The sequence below is a fragment of the Nicotiana sylvestris genome, chromosome 8 (assembly GCF_000393655.2).
Source record: "Nicotiana sylvestris chromosome 8, ASM39365v2, whole genome shotgun sequence".
Lineage (NCBI taxonomy): Eukaryota > Viridiplantae > Streptophyta > Magnoliopsida > Solanales > Solanaceae > Nicotiana > Nicotiana sylvestris.
The window spans coordinates 220,834,603-220,848,244 of record NC_091064.1 but is presented as its reverse complement, the minus strand read 5'-3'; the positions used below and the strand labels follow the sequence as shown (position 1 = coordinate 220,848,244).

The window sequence follows — 13,642 nt, the reverse complement described above, 5'->3', positions numbered from 1 at the left end:
GACCCTCATGCCAATTTGGCGAATCTTGCATTTAACGGTTTTCTTTAAGTTTTACTTGCCCCAGTTCCACATGACTCGGGCTTCAAATAATTTCAAACTGTTCTTATTTCCCTTAAATGCTTTGATCACCTCTCCAGGGTTTTATGATTATCTTTAAAGACTAGGCCCAAACTGTGTGCGCATGTCATGTCACTAGAATCGGCGCTTGAATAAAAATGATAAAAGGACTAGTCAAAAGAAAACTGGAAATAATAAAAGACCGGCTTTTGTATTAGACTACTGGCGAAATGGTTTGAATAATAAAACAAACAAAACAAGCAGAATAAAATCCTAACACAGCCTTGACAAAACTTAAACAAACTGATATGACAAAATGGAAAAATAAGAAGGTTTGACTCAAGACAATATTCGGATTACAACCCTAAGAATAATCCGGACAACAGAAATGACAACAAAATAAGCCACCACAAGCTTCTCTCTTGCTAACCAAGGAACAGAGCGTCCTCCCATTTTATCAAAGTTGGCATCTTTAGCCACTGAGCTTTGCAGTATTGTCCAGACCATTTCCAACTTCGATATCATTATCATCGGTTAGCGGCTTTCCGGGATGACTCTAAAATCCCATGTTACCAGGCATCCTCCCCATAAAGTGTGCATCATGATGTGCAGGTAAAGGATTCTGCGCGATATTCTGGGTGTCATTACCTTGGATTACAATCAGATTTTCCTGGATCATCCTTTCTATTTCTTTTTTCAAATCCCGACAACTTTCAACATTGTGCCCCTGGGCATTGGAATGGTATTCACACCTTTTAGAAGGGTCAAAGCTTCTTGCACGTGTGTCCAGATGATTTGGAGGAATAGATGCAATCATGTCGTGATGCTTTAACCTCTCAAATAAGCTTTCATAGGACTCTCCTATTGGTGTAAAATTATCTTTCAACCTTCGTTCCCCTTTATACTTCTGGCTTGGATGTGGGTTATAGGGCACCTGAAAGTTATGTGGAGGCTTCTGGAGATTTTGTGATGCTCGTGCTCGCCTTCTGGGGCGTTTTGGTGGCCGGGCAACATACTGAGGTGGAACAATAGAGTGTTGTGGGTTCTGAGGGGGATAATATTGCTCAGGGGATTCATAGATAACTTTAGGAGGCTGCTCATACCTTCGAGATGTTCTCCTAGGACCTCTTCTTGACCCTGATGTCATCATGATTTCTTCAATCTTCTCATTTGTGTCGCAAAAATTATCAGACTCAACCCGGACAGCGTGAGTTGCAGCTTTAAAAACTGCTTGACTTATAATTTTTCCTGTCTTAAGACCATTCTCTATTATTTCTCCCATTTTGATTGCTTCTGAAAAGGATTTGCCAACTGCGGACATCATGTTCTGAAAGTAATCTGGCTCTTGCGCTTGAAGGAAGACAGTTATTAGCTCGTGGTCATCCATGGGTGGCTTAACTCGAGCTGCTTGCTCTCTCCATTTAATGGCATATTCCCTGAAACTTTCACTTGGTTTCTTCTTCAGGTTTGAAAGGGAAATGCGGTCTGGGGCAATGTCGATGCTGTATTGGAACTGTTTGACAAATGCTTGTGCCATGTCGTCCCAGACATACCAGCGAGACGTGTCTTGATCCATAAACCATTCGGAAGCTACTCCCGTAAGGCTTTCCACAAAATAAGCCATCAACAATTCTTCATTTCTTCCCGCACCTCTCAGTTGATTGCAATACCTTTTCAAGTGGGCAATGGGATCTCCATGTCCATCGTACTTTTCAAATTTGGGAGTCTTGAAACCAGGCGGCAAGTGGACATCGGGGAACATACATAGATCTTTGAAGGCAACACTCTTTTGACCAGACAACCCTTGCCTGTTTTTCAACCATTGTTCTAAGTTTTTCACTCTTTGGGTCATTTCTTCTTGTACCATCTTTCGGGCAGGCTCTTCAATCTTTGAAAGAAGATCAAACGAGTACGGGTGGTACTTAGGAGAGTGGTACTGCTCTTGTTGAACCCTCTGAACAAACCGATCAACTCAACTTTCTTCACAATTCAAAATAAAACATGTTAGAATGGACTCAGTCGGTTCTTATTACTAGCAACATTTTTTTTTCATTTTCTTTTTCAGTGGTGGTCGAATCTTATGGAGATTGCCTACGTATCATGACCCCGCATGAATCAGACCTTGCGTAGTTCGGACCAATAAAAGATAAGCAATACTAATCATTTTTTTTTCAATTTTCATATTGGGTTTCAAAGGTTTAAAAATGACCTACAAACTTGAAAATCAAACGACCCACATATTATAATCAAAAGTTTTACAAACTCCAAAACAAACGGCCAGCTTCCTTTCTCCGTTTGACAAATGCAACCAAACGGTTATTTTTGCAAATGTGGCCCCGTCCAAATTTTGAGGCCGGAGAGGATTATTTTATGACACTTTACACACTTGTCCGTTCTTTTACGAAAATAGCCTTTCGACAACTGAAAGATACTCTGAGGCTATTTCGGCAAGAACGGTTTAAGACGCGGCCGAAGCTGGCTCGGCTTATTATGACAAAATTCAAACGGTATTCACCTGACCGCCGACTATTTATTTTTTTATTTTTTTCAAATTACAATAAAAACCTGGTGTTGCAAACACGGCCCTTCAGCGCCTCGGGGACGAAGATTTTTAAGGCTGTGTGGGTCAACTAGACCAAAATCCTAAACATGACCCAAAAGGTGGTTGTTTATGCAAAGTCGGCCTTCTAGCGTCCCATTCGGGAACATTCGGCTATGTCTTGATAAAACAGCGTCACCCGACTTCTTTATGACAAAATTAAAATTTGACATTTTTTTTTATTGGCTATTTTTTGCAAAAGGGGAGGTTGGACATCACCCGACTTATTTATGAAAAAAAAAATTAAAATTTTGACATGTTTTTTTTGTATTTATTTGTTTTTGGCTATTTTAGCAAAAAGGGGGGTTGGACCCGATGAGGGTTGTCTACGTATCTCACATCCGGTGAGAATCAAACCCGCGTAGTTCGGGCAGGTCATGAATAAAGTAAGTAAACTAATTTTAAATCATTATTATTTTGAATTTGTAAAAGAACTGCTTTAAAAGAAGAAATGAAGTATATATATATATATTTTTGGATTTTTGATTGATTTTCTTTTTGAAAGAAAGACTTCTAAGAATTCCTTTTCTTTTGATTTGAACTTTGAGAATTTCAAAAGTAAAAGGAAGATATTTTTTTTGTTTTTTCTTATTCTAAGAAGAAAGAAAATATTTTTTTTTTGGAATTTTACCTTTAATAAAAGAAATGCTTTCTAAAAAAAATATTTTTTTGAATTTTGAATTTTATTTTCAATTTTTAAAGAAGAAGGAAAATATTTTCAAATTTGTTTTATTTTAATTAAAAAGACTTTCTTAAAGAAGTCAATATTGGAAAATATTTTTGGATTTTTTGTTTTGAAAATTGGGAGTGTAAAAAAAACTTTTCTAGACTTTTTGCCAGGACAACAAATAAAGATATATATACATTTTTTGGAAATAAAGAAAAACTTTTTGGATTTTTATATATATATATATATTTGCAACAAATAATAAATCCACTTTCAACGCGACTCTTTTTATTTTATTATTTTTATTTTTATTTTGGTATCTAAACAAATAAATAAATAAAAACCCATTTTAACAACAAGACTCTTTTTCATTTTCATTTTTTATGGCAAGACAAACTATTTTTTTTTTGTTTTTTTTAAAAACAAGACAGAACAACGACTCTTTTTTTTTTACTATTTTTCCTTTGCTTTTAATAAAACAAACTAATAAAACATTTTTTTTTCATTTTCTCAAAATTTCGGCAGAGTTTTGACAGTTATTTGGGTATTGGTTTTTTTTTTCCAAAAATAAACAATCAATTCCCTAACCGCTATTTCTTTTTTTTTCAATTTTAAAATATTATTCCTGATATTCAAAAGTCAGTCAGCACACAAGTACGAATCAAATAAATGCGCAAGTAGGAGCAAGTAAGATGCATCAGGATGGTCATTTTCATTTTTTGGTACACCTGTCCTAGACAGACCCAACCCCTGTGTTGAGTCTCCAAAGTCAAATGCACGTGATGCAAACAAACGCTCCTACTAGGGATCCGACATGAAGCTGAGTTATTCTAAGTGAAAAAACCTGAGGCATATTGATCTAGCCCTGGCTTACCCAAACGGACAGTTTGAGCCGAAGCGGGGGCAACGTACCGGGAGCACGAAAGTCTACCCGGCCTAGTTACTTGTCCCAACTTCGTCTTATTTGGTATGACTTCTAACAGAAAGGTGGGCCACGCGCACGTGTACACCATAAATTTAGAAGACTCAGAAAGAAGAAGGGTTTCGTAGCAGTTTTATATACACAATTCAGATAATATTAAAGCGGTAACAACATCATTTAGGACATTAAGCATATATCATGTAAAAATCAGATAATAAATAAAGCCAACTATAACAATTATTTTAAGCTCGAATTCTTGAACCCTGAACCAGTGGTTCTTGGTCGCAGTCCCCAGCAGAGTCGCCAGAGCTGTCACACCTCATTTTTCCGCGCCCGCGAGGGTGCGTAGGGAGTTTTCTCCAATTAAAGGACAGTCGAAACGAGATTTGTTTGTTTGTTTCAGAGTCGCCACCTGGGAATTTTAAGGCGTCCCAAGTCACCGGTTTTAATCCCTGAATCGAGGAGAATATGACTCTGTCTATTTAATAGTCTGCGCACCAGAAATCCGGATAAGGAATTCTGTTAACCCGGGAGAAGGTGTTAGGCATTCCCGAGTTCCGTGGTTCTAGCACGGTCGCTCAACTGTTATATTCGGCTTGATTATTTTGATTTGCTAAATACATTTTTTATTGCATGATTTTATTGTTACCGCTTCTATTTAGATTTAAAGTCCCTTCTTTGAATCGAATCACGCGTACGTATATTCGTGTTATAAATTATATTTTTTAAAACATGCGGAGTTGTGTCACGCGCACGTGTACACAATAATATAGATAATATTTTTATTAAAATAATTATTTTCGAAATTATGCTTTAAATAAATATAAGAACATTCGCCCTTTTGGTATAATTAAGTAGTGAACCTCACATCTCGGGTTTTTATGAAATTAATAATGATATTCTCCGAGAAATCCCTTTTATTAAATATTCTATCGAAGTTGCGCGAACGCATAATCCGAATTGCCTTTAGAAATATAATTAGGTGACGCGAACGTATCCCTAATCATAAAAATATTCTTGATGGTAGTATAAATTTGTTTACAAATTGTTTATTATATCCACGTATTTTTATGTGAACATCATGAGAAATAAATATTCTTTTAGCCTCTAAATTCCTTAAAAAGAATTTACAATTTATTGGACGTTGATCGCAATTTATGTTTTTCGCGCATGAATTATATTCCTCAAACCATTCGAATTTGTGGAGTAAAAATAAACGTGTGATTAATACTACCATTTAGTGAATACAATATTTGCCTACCCAAATAGACAACATGCAAATTACGTATAAAAATTGGGAAAGAATGGATGTAAGGAAGTGATATTTTTGAAGAATTTTCATTGTTCTATTTGGAGCAAACGTTATTTACACATTTTTTGACTTAAAATGTTACAATCTATAAATCCCATCCTTCTTTTACACCACTTGTTTTTAGTCCGAGGTTATAATTGTTTGGTTAATTTTGCTTACGAAGATTGGGTTTGAGATAAATAAACCAATTCTTATATTCTGCCTATGCGAATATTTGCAAACACTAACTCTATATTTTGTAAAAAATCATTGACATTATTTCATATATTAAAAGAAATGAGTTGATCGCGTTCCTAAAATAACTAAGCCATTTGTTATTAAGAAAGAGAACTAATCTACCAATTGATTTAATACTATATTAACCAACTAAAACAAAACTGAAACTTAAACTAATAAAATTTAAATGAGTAGAAGACATCCTTATAATTCCAAACTTCATTTACTTGCCATGTTGAAGCTCTTCACAACATGAGTTTTAAAGATATGTACCTGATATTTGGAAGCAAAAGAAAATGAAGATGAAAATCAGCAACAGTAATAACAGTGTAACAGCAACAACTGCCCAGCAACAGTAACAACCCAGTAACAGACCGGTGGAGTAGTAATCCCAAAAACAAAAGCTTTAAGCTTTGAATGAAACAACAACCATTAATACTAATTTCAAACAAAGAAAGAAAGCAGAAGATTTTTTAGTTTTTATTTTTATTTTGAAAGCTTAAATATTTTTCGAAATTTTTCTTTCTCTTAAATGTTCAGCCTTTTTTTTTCTCTCTCTATCTGTATCTGTGTATTTTTCTCTATCTCTATTCTCTCTATTCCCCTCTTGTCTTGTGTTCAAGACTTCATATATAATTCCATCCCATAAATCTTTCAATTAATTAAAATCAATACTTTTTCTCTACCCAACCCATTATCTTCCCACTCATCCCCATTACATTAAATAAACATATCACACCACCCCATTTCATTTTGTCCCCCATGCCTAACATAAAATAATGCAAGATTCCCCCTTTAATTTAAATCTTGTCCCCTCTTTATATTAAATAACCATATCACAACCCACCCCATTTTATTTTGTCCCCCATGCTTCAAATAAACAATTTCAAAATGTACAATTCCTAAACTACCCCTCACGACCTTACTGAAATTACCAAACTACCCCTGAACGTACTACAAATTTACCAAACTACCCATCAACTATAACACATCAATTAATCAAACTTAACCAAAATATAGACAATATGATCAATTTCTAACAATGTTTAAACAACAATATGAACACGGATGAACATCATAACAACAATATCACATGAACACGATTTTAACAACATTTCAACAACAAATCACATGAACACAAATTGAACAACAAAGAACAACTAAAATTTGATTGAACAATATTTTAGCAACAAACAATTCTATTTTCGGATTCAACAACTACAACAAACAAGTATATTTAGATTTCTAACTTCAATCATATTGAACTTAAAATCAATTCTAACAACATTACAACCAACAATTCCTATATTAAACTTTATGAGACAAATTCAAGAAATAATCACAAATGGTAAACAAGAAATCAAGCTATACAAATTTCGGATTCAAGAACAAACAAACATAATATGAACATGAATTAAATCTAAAAATAAAAACGATGGATTCAAATGATTAAAACCAACATACTTCCCTTATTACAACTAAATTCTTTAGACAAATAACAAGATCGACGAAGAAACAATTATGAACTTAAACTTGAACTTAACAATATTAACAATTTCTAACAATACATAAACACATGAAACAAATTGAAGAAATAGTTAATTAAATTTCAATTTGAATCTAACAAACATCAAACTAACAAATATTCACTTAAACAATAATACAAACATGAAATGAATATGAAAACAACTAATTAAACTTCTATTTTGAAATCTGAAAATTAATTTAACAAACAACATGAACATGAACAAAACCAAAAATCAAATATCTAAGCATAGACATGAACAAAACAAACATTCGCCGATTTTAGATTCGAAAAATATCAAAACAAAATACGGACAAACATAAAACTCAAAATCTACTAACCGGATCGAACGACATACGTACGGACTGTTTTGACGACCCAAGCATCGAGCGAATGACGATGAACTTGGATGGAAACAATCTGTCCGGAAACGAATCTCGCACCAAGATAACTTGACGCCGAAGACGACCACGAACGGACGACCAAAGAAGGTGGTCGTTTGGCATCGTTTAAAAACGAAAAATGGCAGCCCGTCACAAGCAGAAGGCAGCAGCAGCTCGATTAGCGAAGAAGACGCATCTACGGCAGCCATGGATGGAGGTCGAAGCTCGAGCTTTGACGAAGAACGGAGAAGATGAAAGCAACCACCATGGATGACGATGGCAGAAGCTGTGACGGGCAGTCGCGGGGAGCTTGGTGTTGAAGATGATGAGCGTGATGCAGCAGCTCGGAGACAGAAGTAGTCGCGGAAATCTCAACTGTGAGCTTTCATGGTGGAGCTCGACGGATTGGTTGTTGGTTCGATCGCGTTCGGAGGTCGTTTGGTTGAGCCGGGGTCGTGAGGGTGACGTGCGTGTGTGTGTGTGAGTGTGACGTTGGGCAGCCATGGTTGAGCTTTGAGGGGGAAGCTATGGATGACCTTGGAGAAACTTGAGGAAGAAGAAGAAGATAGGAGGGGGGCGGATGACTTCTTAGTCTTTTTAGGGTTTTTTCTTCTTTTTTCTTTTGTTTTGTGTTGTAAAATGTAAGACAAAGGGGTTTGGGTCTTTTGGATTATGGACTGGGTTGACCCAGTTCGAAATGGACTGGGTCGTAGGGAAGATTGGGCCATTTTTTGGGCCGGTGGCTTGAAATCGAAGAAGAGGCCCAATTCCGACTTTCTTTATATTTTCGCTCTCTTTTCTTCTTTTATTTCTCTAAAACTAAATTATAAAAAATACTTAAACTATTATTAAGAACTAAATTAAGTTATAAAAGCGCAAATTAACTCCCAATAACAATTAACGCACAATTAAGTAATAATTAAGCATAAAATTGTATATTTGGACATTAAATGCTAAAAATGCAAACGATGCCTATTTTTGTAATTTTTTAATTTTTGTAAAACAAATTTAATTACTAACAACTGTAGAATTAAATCCTACATGCAAAATGCGACATATTTTTGTATTTTTTATTAATTTATCAAATAAACACGCACAGACAAATACAAATAATTATTCAAAATATCACAAAATATCACAAAATTGCACACCAAAGAAAAATCATTTTATTTTTGGATTTTTTGGGAGTAATTCTCATATTGGGCAAAAATCACGTGCTTACAGCTGCCCCTCTTTGCCCGAAGACACGAAGGGTTTTCGTGCAAAGATAAAGCGAGCGATTTTTTGCCCATCCGAGTACTCCGTGTGAAGCATTTTTTTGAAAAAGATTTGACCGAACCTTTGCTTCAAAGGTTTCCTACATATCCTGGGCTAAACAGGAATCAGGTTAATGTAGTTCGGGAAGTTTTGGTAGCTGGGACTACCGTTGGACTGCACTGTTACTGTTGTTGCATGCTATTACCACTGCTTACCGATCTCCTTGTTACACCATGCTTAAAAGAAAACAAGAAGCTAGGCTAGAGTACAATTTTTTTTTGTTGCCTTGCTTCCTTGTCTACTTGCATTTCTTCCGGTGCTTTTCTTCTTTTGACACATGTACTTGAGTTTGTACTGTGACCTCTTGTTGCAACCTTCTGTTTCCCGGTGCTGGGGATTTTTATTGTTTCCTGCTGGGGATTCCTATTGTAACCCGCTGTTTTATTGTCCTCTAACTTGATCTTGAAATGTATGCCTCTGTTATCTGGGCGGGCTCCCAACTTCTATGCTTGAAATGTAAAGACTGAAATGTATGCCTCTGTTATCTGGGCGGGCTCCCAACTTCAACAACTGAAATGTATGCCTTTGTTCTATGGGCGGGCTCCCAACTTCAACACTTGAAAAGTAAAGACTGATATGTATGCCTCTGTTATCTGGGCGGGCTCCCAACATCAATAACAACTTTAGAAATAAACGCCATTCCTCTCTTCAGGCGGGCTCCTGACTTCAACAATAACTTTGAAAAAAATCGTCATTCCTCTTTTCAAGCGGGCTCCTGACTTCAACCAATACATCGCCATTCCTTTCTTTAGGTTGGCAAGATTTCAACAATTTTTTAAAAACGCCTTTCCTCTCTTCAGGTGGGCTCCTGACTTCAAACCATACATCGTCATTCCTTTCTTTAGGTTGGCAAGATTTCAACAACTTTGTAAAACGTCTTTCCTCTCTTCAGGCGGGCTCCTGACTTCAACAACAACTTTGAAAATAAATCTCCATTCCTCTCTTCAGGCGGGCTCCTGACTTCAACCGATAAATCGCCATTTTATTCTTCAGGGGGGGATCCTGACTTCAACCATTTTTTTTTCAATTCAAACTTCTTCTTTTTTTTCTTCAAATTATCCTAGGAGAAAATTCATCAGACTAGGATTTGATATCTTATCTTAGGAGAAAGATTCATCGGACTAAGATTTGATATCTTATCTTGGGAGAAAAATTTCATCGGACCAAGATTGTGACTCTAGGAGATAAATCGTCAGACTAGGTCCATTTGTTGTGATCTTAGGAGAAAGATTCATCCGACTAAGATTTTATCTTGGGAGAACAATTTCATCAGACCAAGATTTTGACACTAGGAGATAAATCGTCAGACTAGGTCCATTTTGTTGTGATCTTAGGAGAAAGATTCATCCGACTAAGATTTTATCTTGGGAGAACAATTTCATCAGACCAAGATTTTGACTCTAGGAGATAAATCGTCAGACTAGGTCCATTTTGTTGTGATCTTAGGAGAAAGATTCATCCGACTAAGATTTTATCTTGGGAGAACAATTTCATCAGACCAAGATTTTGACTCTAGGAGATAAATCGTCAGACTAGGTCCATTTTGTTGTGATCTTAGGAGAAAGATTCATCCGACTAAGATTTTATCTTGGGAGAACAATTTCATCAGACCAAGATTTTGACTCTAGGAGATAAATCGTCAGACTAGGTCCATTTGTTGTGATCTTAGGAGAAAGATTCATCCGACTAAGATTTTATCTTGGGAGAACAATTTCATCAGACCAAGATTTTGACTCTAGGAGATAAATCGTCAGACTAGGTCCATTTTGTTGTGATCTTAGGAGAAAGATTCATCCGACTAAGATTTTATCTTGGGAGAACAATTTCATCAGACCAAGATTTTGACTCTAGGAGATAAATCGTCAGACTAGGTCCATTTTGTTGTGATCTTAGGAGAAAGATTCATCCGACTAAGATTTGATATCTTATCTTGGGAGAAAATTTCATCAGACCAAGATTGTATCGGGAGGGAAATTCATCAGACTAGGACTTTTTATCCTAGGAAAAAAATGTAAAGATCAATGATTTGAGAAACTTACCTTCGTAATTCCTTCTTTTCTTTTCTCCTTCCTTCGCGCTGCTTTGTTCTTGCTTGCTGGGGATAATACCACTGCGGTAGTTTTCTTTCTTCCCCTCCTTTAAATTCAATTTTTTTTTTCTCTTTTTATTTTTCAGAATTTATTTTCTCTCAACACTGCTGGGGATAAAAGTGTTATCTTCTTGGGATAACGTCGTTGAGGATAACGTTGCTGGGGAATTTTATCCCTTCAAATCGATGCTTCATTCTTCTGGAAGCTCCTAGGGATGATAATGGCTTTTGTTTTTCTGAGCACAAATGTCATCCCTTTGTTCTGTCTGCTGGGGATCAATTTCCTCCATGTGAAACTTATTATAATGGGGAAACACTGGTTCAAAGACCACTTCCCTTGAGACTGGTGTTATTTTTATTCTTCCTCAAATGGGTACCTGACTTCGAGAAAATTTTCCAAATGAAAGGAAAATTTTCTGCCCCAGTTTTACAGTACCAGTTTTACATCTGGGACGATCTTGCTAGAGATTTCGTCAGGCAGTTCCAATGCAACATTGATATTGCTCCAGATAGGAACTCATTGACAAACTTGAAAAAGAAATCCTTAGAAAGCTTCTGAGAGAGCAGTTAAATGGCGTGAGCAGGCATCCAGGATAAAGCCTCCGATGGATGAAGTTGAAATGGTCACAGTTTTCCTTCAAGCTCAGGAAGCTGACTACTTCCAGAATATGATGTTCGTAATAGGTAAACCGTTCGCTGAAGCTATCAAGATTGGCGAAATGGTTGAAAATGGGCTAAAACGGGTCGAATTCTAAGCCAATCTGCTATCAGAGCTACCTCCCAAGCCATTCAGGGTGGGTCTGGAGGAATAGCAAAGGGAAAGAAAAGGGAAGAAACATTCATGGCAGCGTCGGGTACAAGGAGAAACTATACTCCCAAATCCCTTTTTTCAGAGAGGACCCCGCAACACTATTACCCTCACCAAGATTTGGCCTATACTCCTCAGCCATACTCGGTCATGAATACTCAGCCTTATGTCCGACCACAACAACAAGCCAACAAAAATCAAGCTCCACCTCCCAGAAATCAGCCTTCTTACCGAAACCACTATAATCCACAACTACCCCAGAATAACTTTCGTCCTCAAGAACCACCCAGAAGACAAACTTTCACACCCATTGGTGAACCGTATTCTACCCTATTCCCAAAACTGGTCCAGATGGGTTTCCTGCAACCAGTCCCTCAGACAAGGCAAAATCCAGCATCACCTGCTTACAGAGCCGGTGTCAGGTGTGCTTATCATTCGGGAGCAGAAGGGCATGATATCAATGATTGTTGGACTTTAAAAAGGGTGGTAGAGAACTTAATAGAACAAGGAAAAATAGTATTAAGGGACGAGGAGGTCCCAAATGTGACCAACAATCCGTTGCCCGCTCACAATAATGGGTCATTGATTGGGATGATCTGTGAGGATAAGGAGTTTGATCCTGCCCTGAAAGCTATAATCACCATTGTCGATGCAGAGAGAAATCCTAAAGCAGCCCCGAAGCAAGATAAAGGGGAAAAGAAGACTAATACTGTCAAGGCTGAGCTCGAAAAGAAGGCTGAGACAAAGACAGAGACGATGGTGCCTTCGAAGAATGAGGTTTTCTATATTCCACGAGGTCGATCAGAGAAGCCACAGAGATTCAAAATGAAAAGGGGAATACCGATGTACGTGTCAAAAGGGGCCTATGTGGTCCGGGGGACGATTAAACCGCATCGGCTGAATGAGCCAACGGTTATCGGACGCATGCCACAGAAGCCAATGACAGACCCGTCTACGGTACCATGGAATTATCAACAAACATTGGTTACGTACAAAGGCAAAGAAATCACGGGGGAACTTCCAGAAAATACTTCTGCTGGAAAATATTCAGACATTCAAGAAGTGAACAATGCCACACGGAAGCGCTTCCCACCCCAGAAGCCTGTAAGCGTTGAAGAAGCAGAGGCTTTCTTCCAGAAGATGAATATGCCTGACTATGAAGTGGTGGATCAGTTGCGCAAATACCCTGAACAAGTGTCTATGCTATCGTTGCTAATGAGGTCCGCCGAACATCAGAAGATCCTGCTCAAAACCTTGAATGAAGCGTATGTGCCGGCTGAGACTTTAGTTGAACAACTTGAAAGAATGATGGAAAGGTTCTTTGCGGTTAATCAAGTTTCTTTTAGCAAGAACGATTTGCCTTCGGAGGGAGCAGCTCACAACAAGGCTTTACATCTGACAGTCAAGTGTGAAGACTACTACGCCAAGCGAGTAATATTGGATGGGGCTTCGGGTGTTGACATTTGTCCTCTCTCCATGCTGCAAAGAATGGAAATTAGGACCGGAAAGATTCGCCCCAATAATGTCTGTTAAGAGCTTTTGATGGCATCAAGAGGGACACCCTCGGAGAAATAGACCTGATATTGACTATCGGGTCGGTGGAGTTCGAAGTAACTTTCCAGGTACTGGATATGGACACATCTTACAACTTCCTCCTCGGAAGACCTTGGATTCATGCTACAGGGGTTGTACCCTCCACTCTCCACCAAATGGTGAAGTTTGAATATGAAGATCGGGAAATTGTGGT

At 37.4% G+C, this 13,642-nt stretch overlaps 1 protein-coding gene across 1 annotated transcript; it reads left to right on the top strand.

Annotated features, from left to right (window-relative positions):
* Positions 1–11,928: 11,928 nt before the first annotated feature.
* On the top strand, positions 11,929–13,428 carry LOC138876401 (uncharacterized). Its single transcript, XM_070155317.1, has one exon. The coding sequence runs from the start codon at positions 11,929–11,931 to the stop codon at positions 13,426–13,428; it is 1,500 nt and encodes a 499-aa protein (XP_070011418.1).
* Positions 13,429–13,642: the final 214 nt, after the last annotated feature.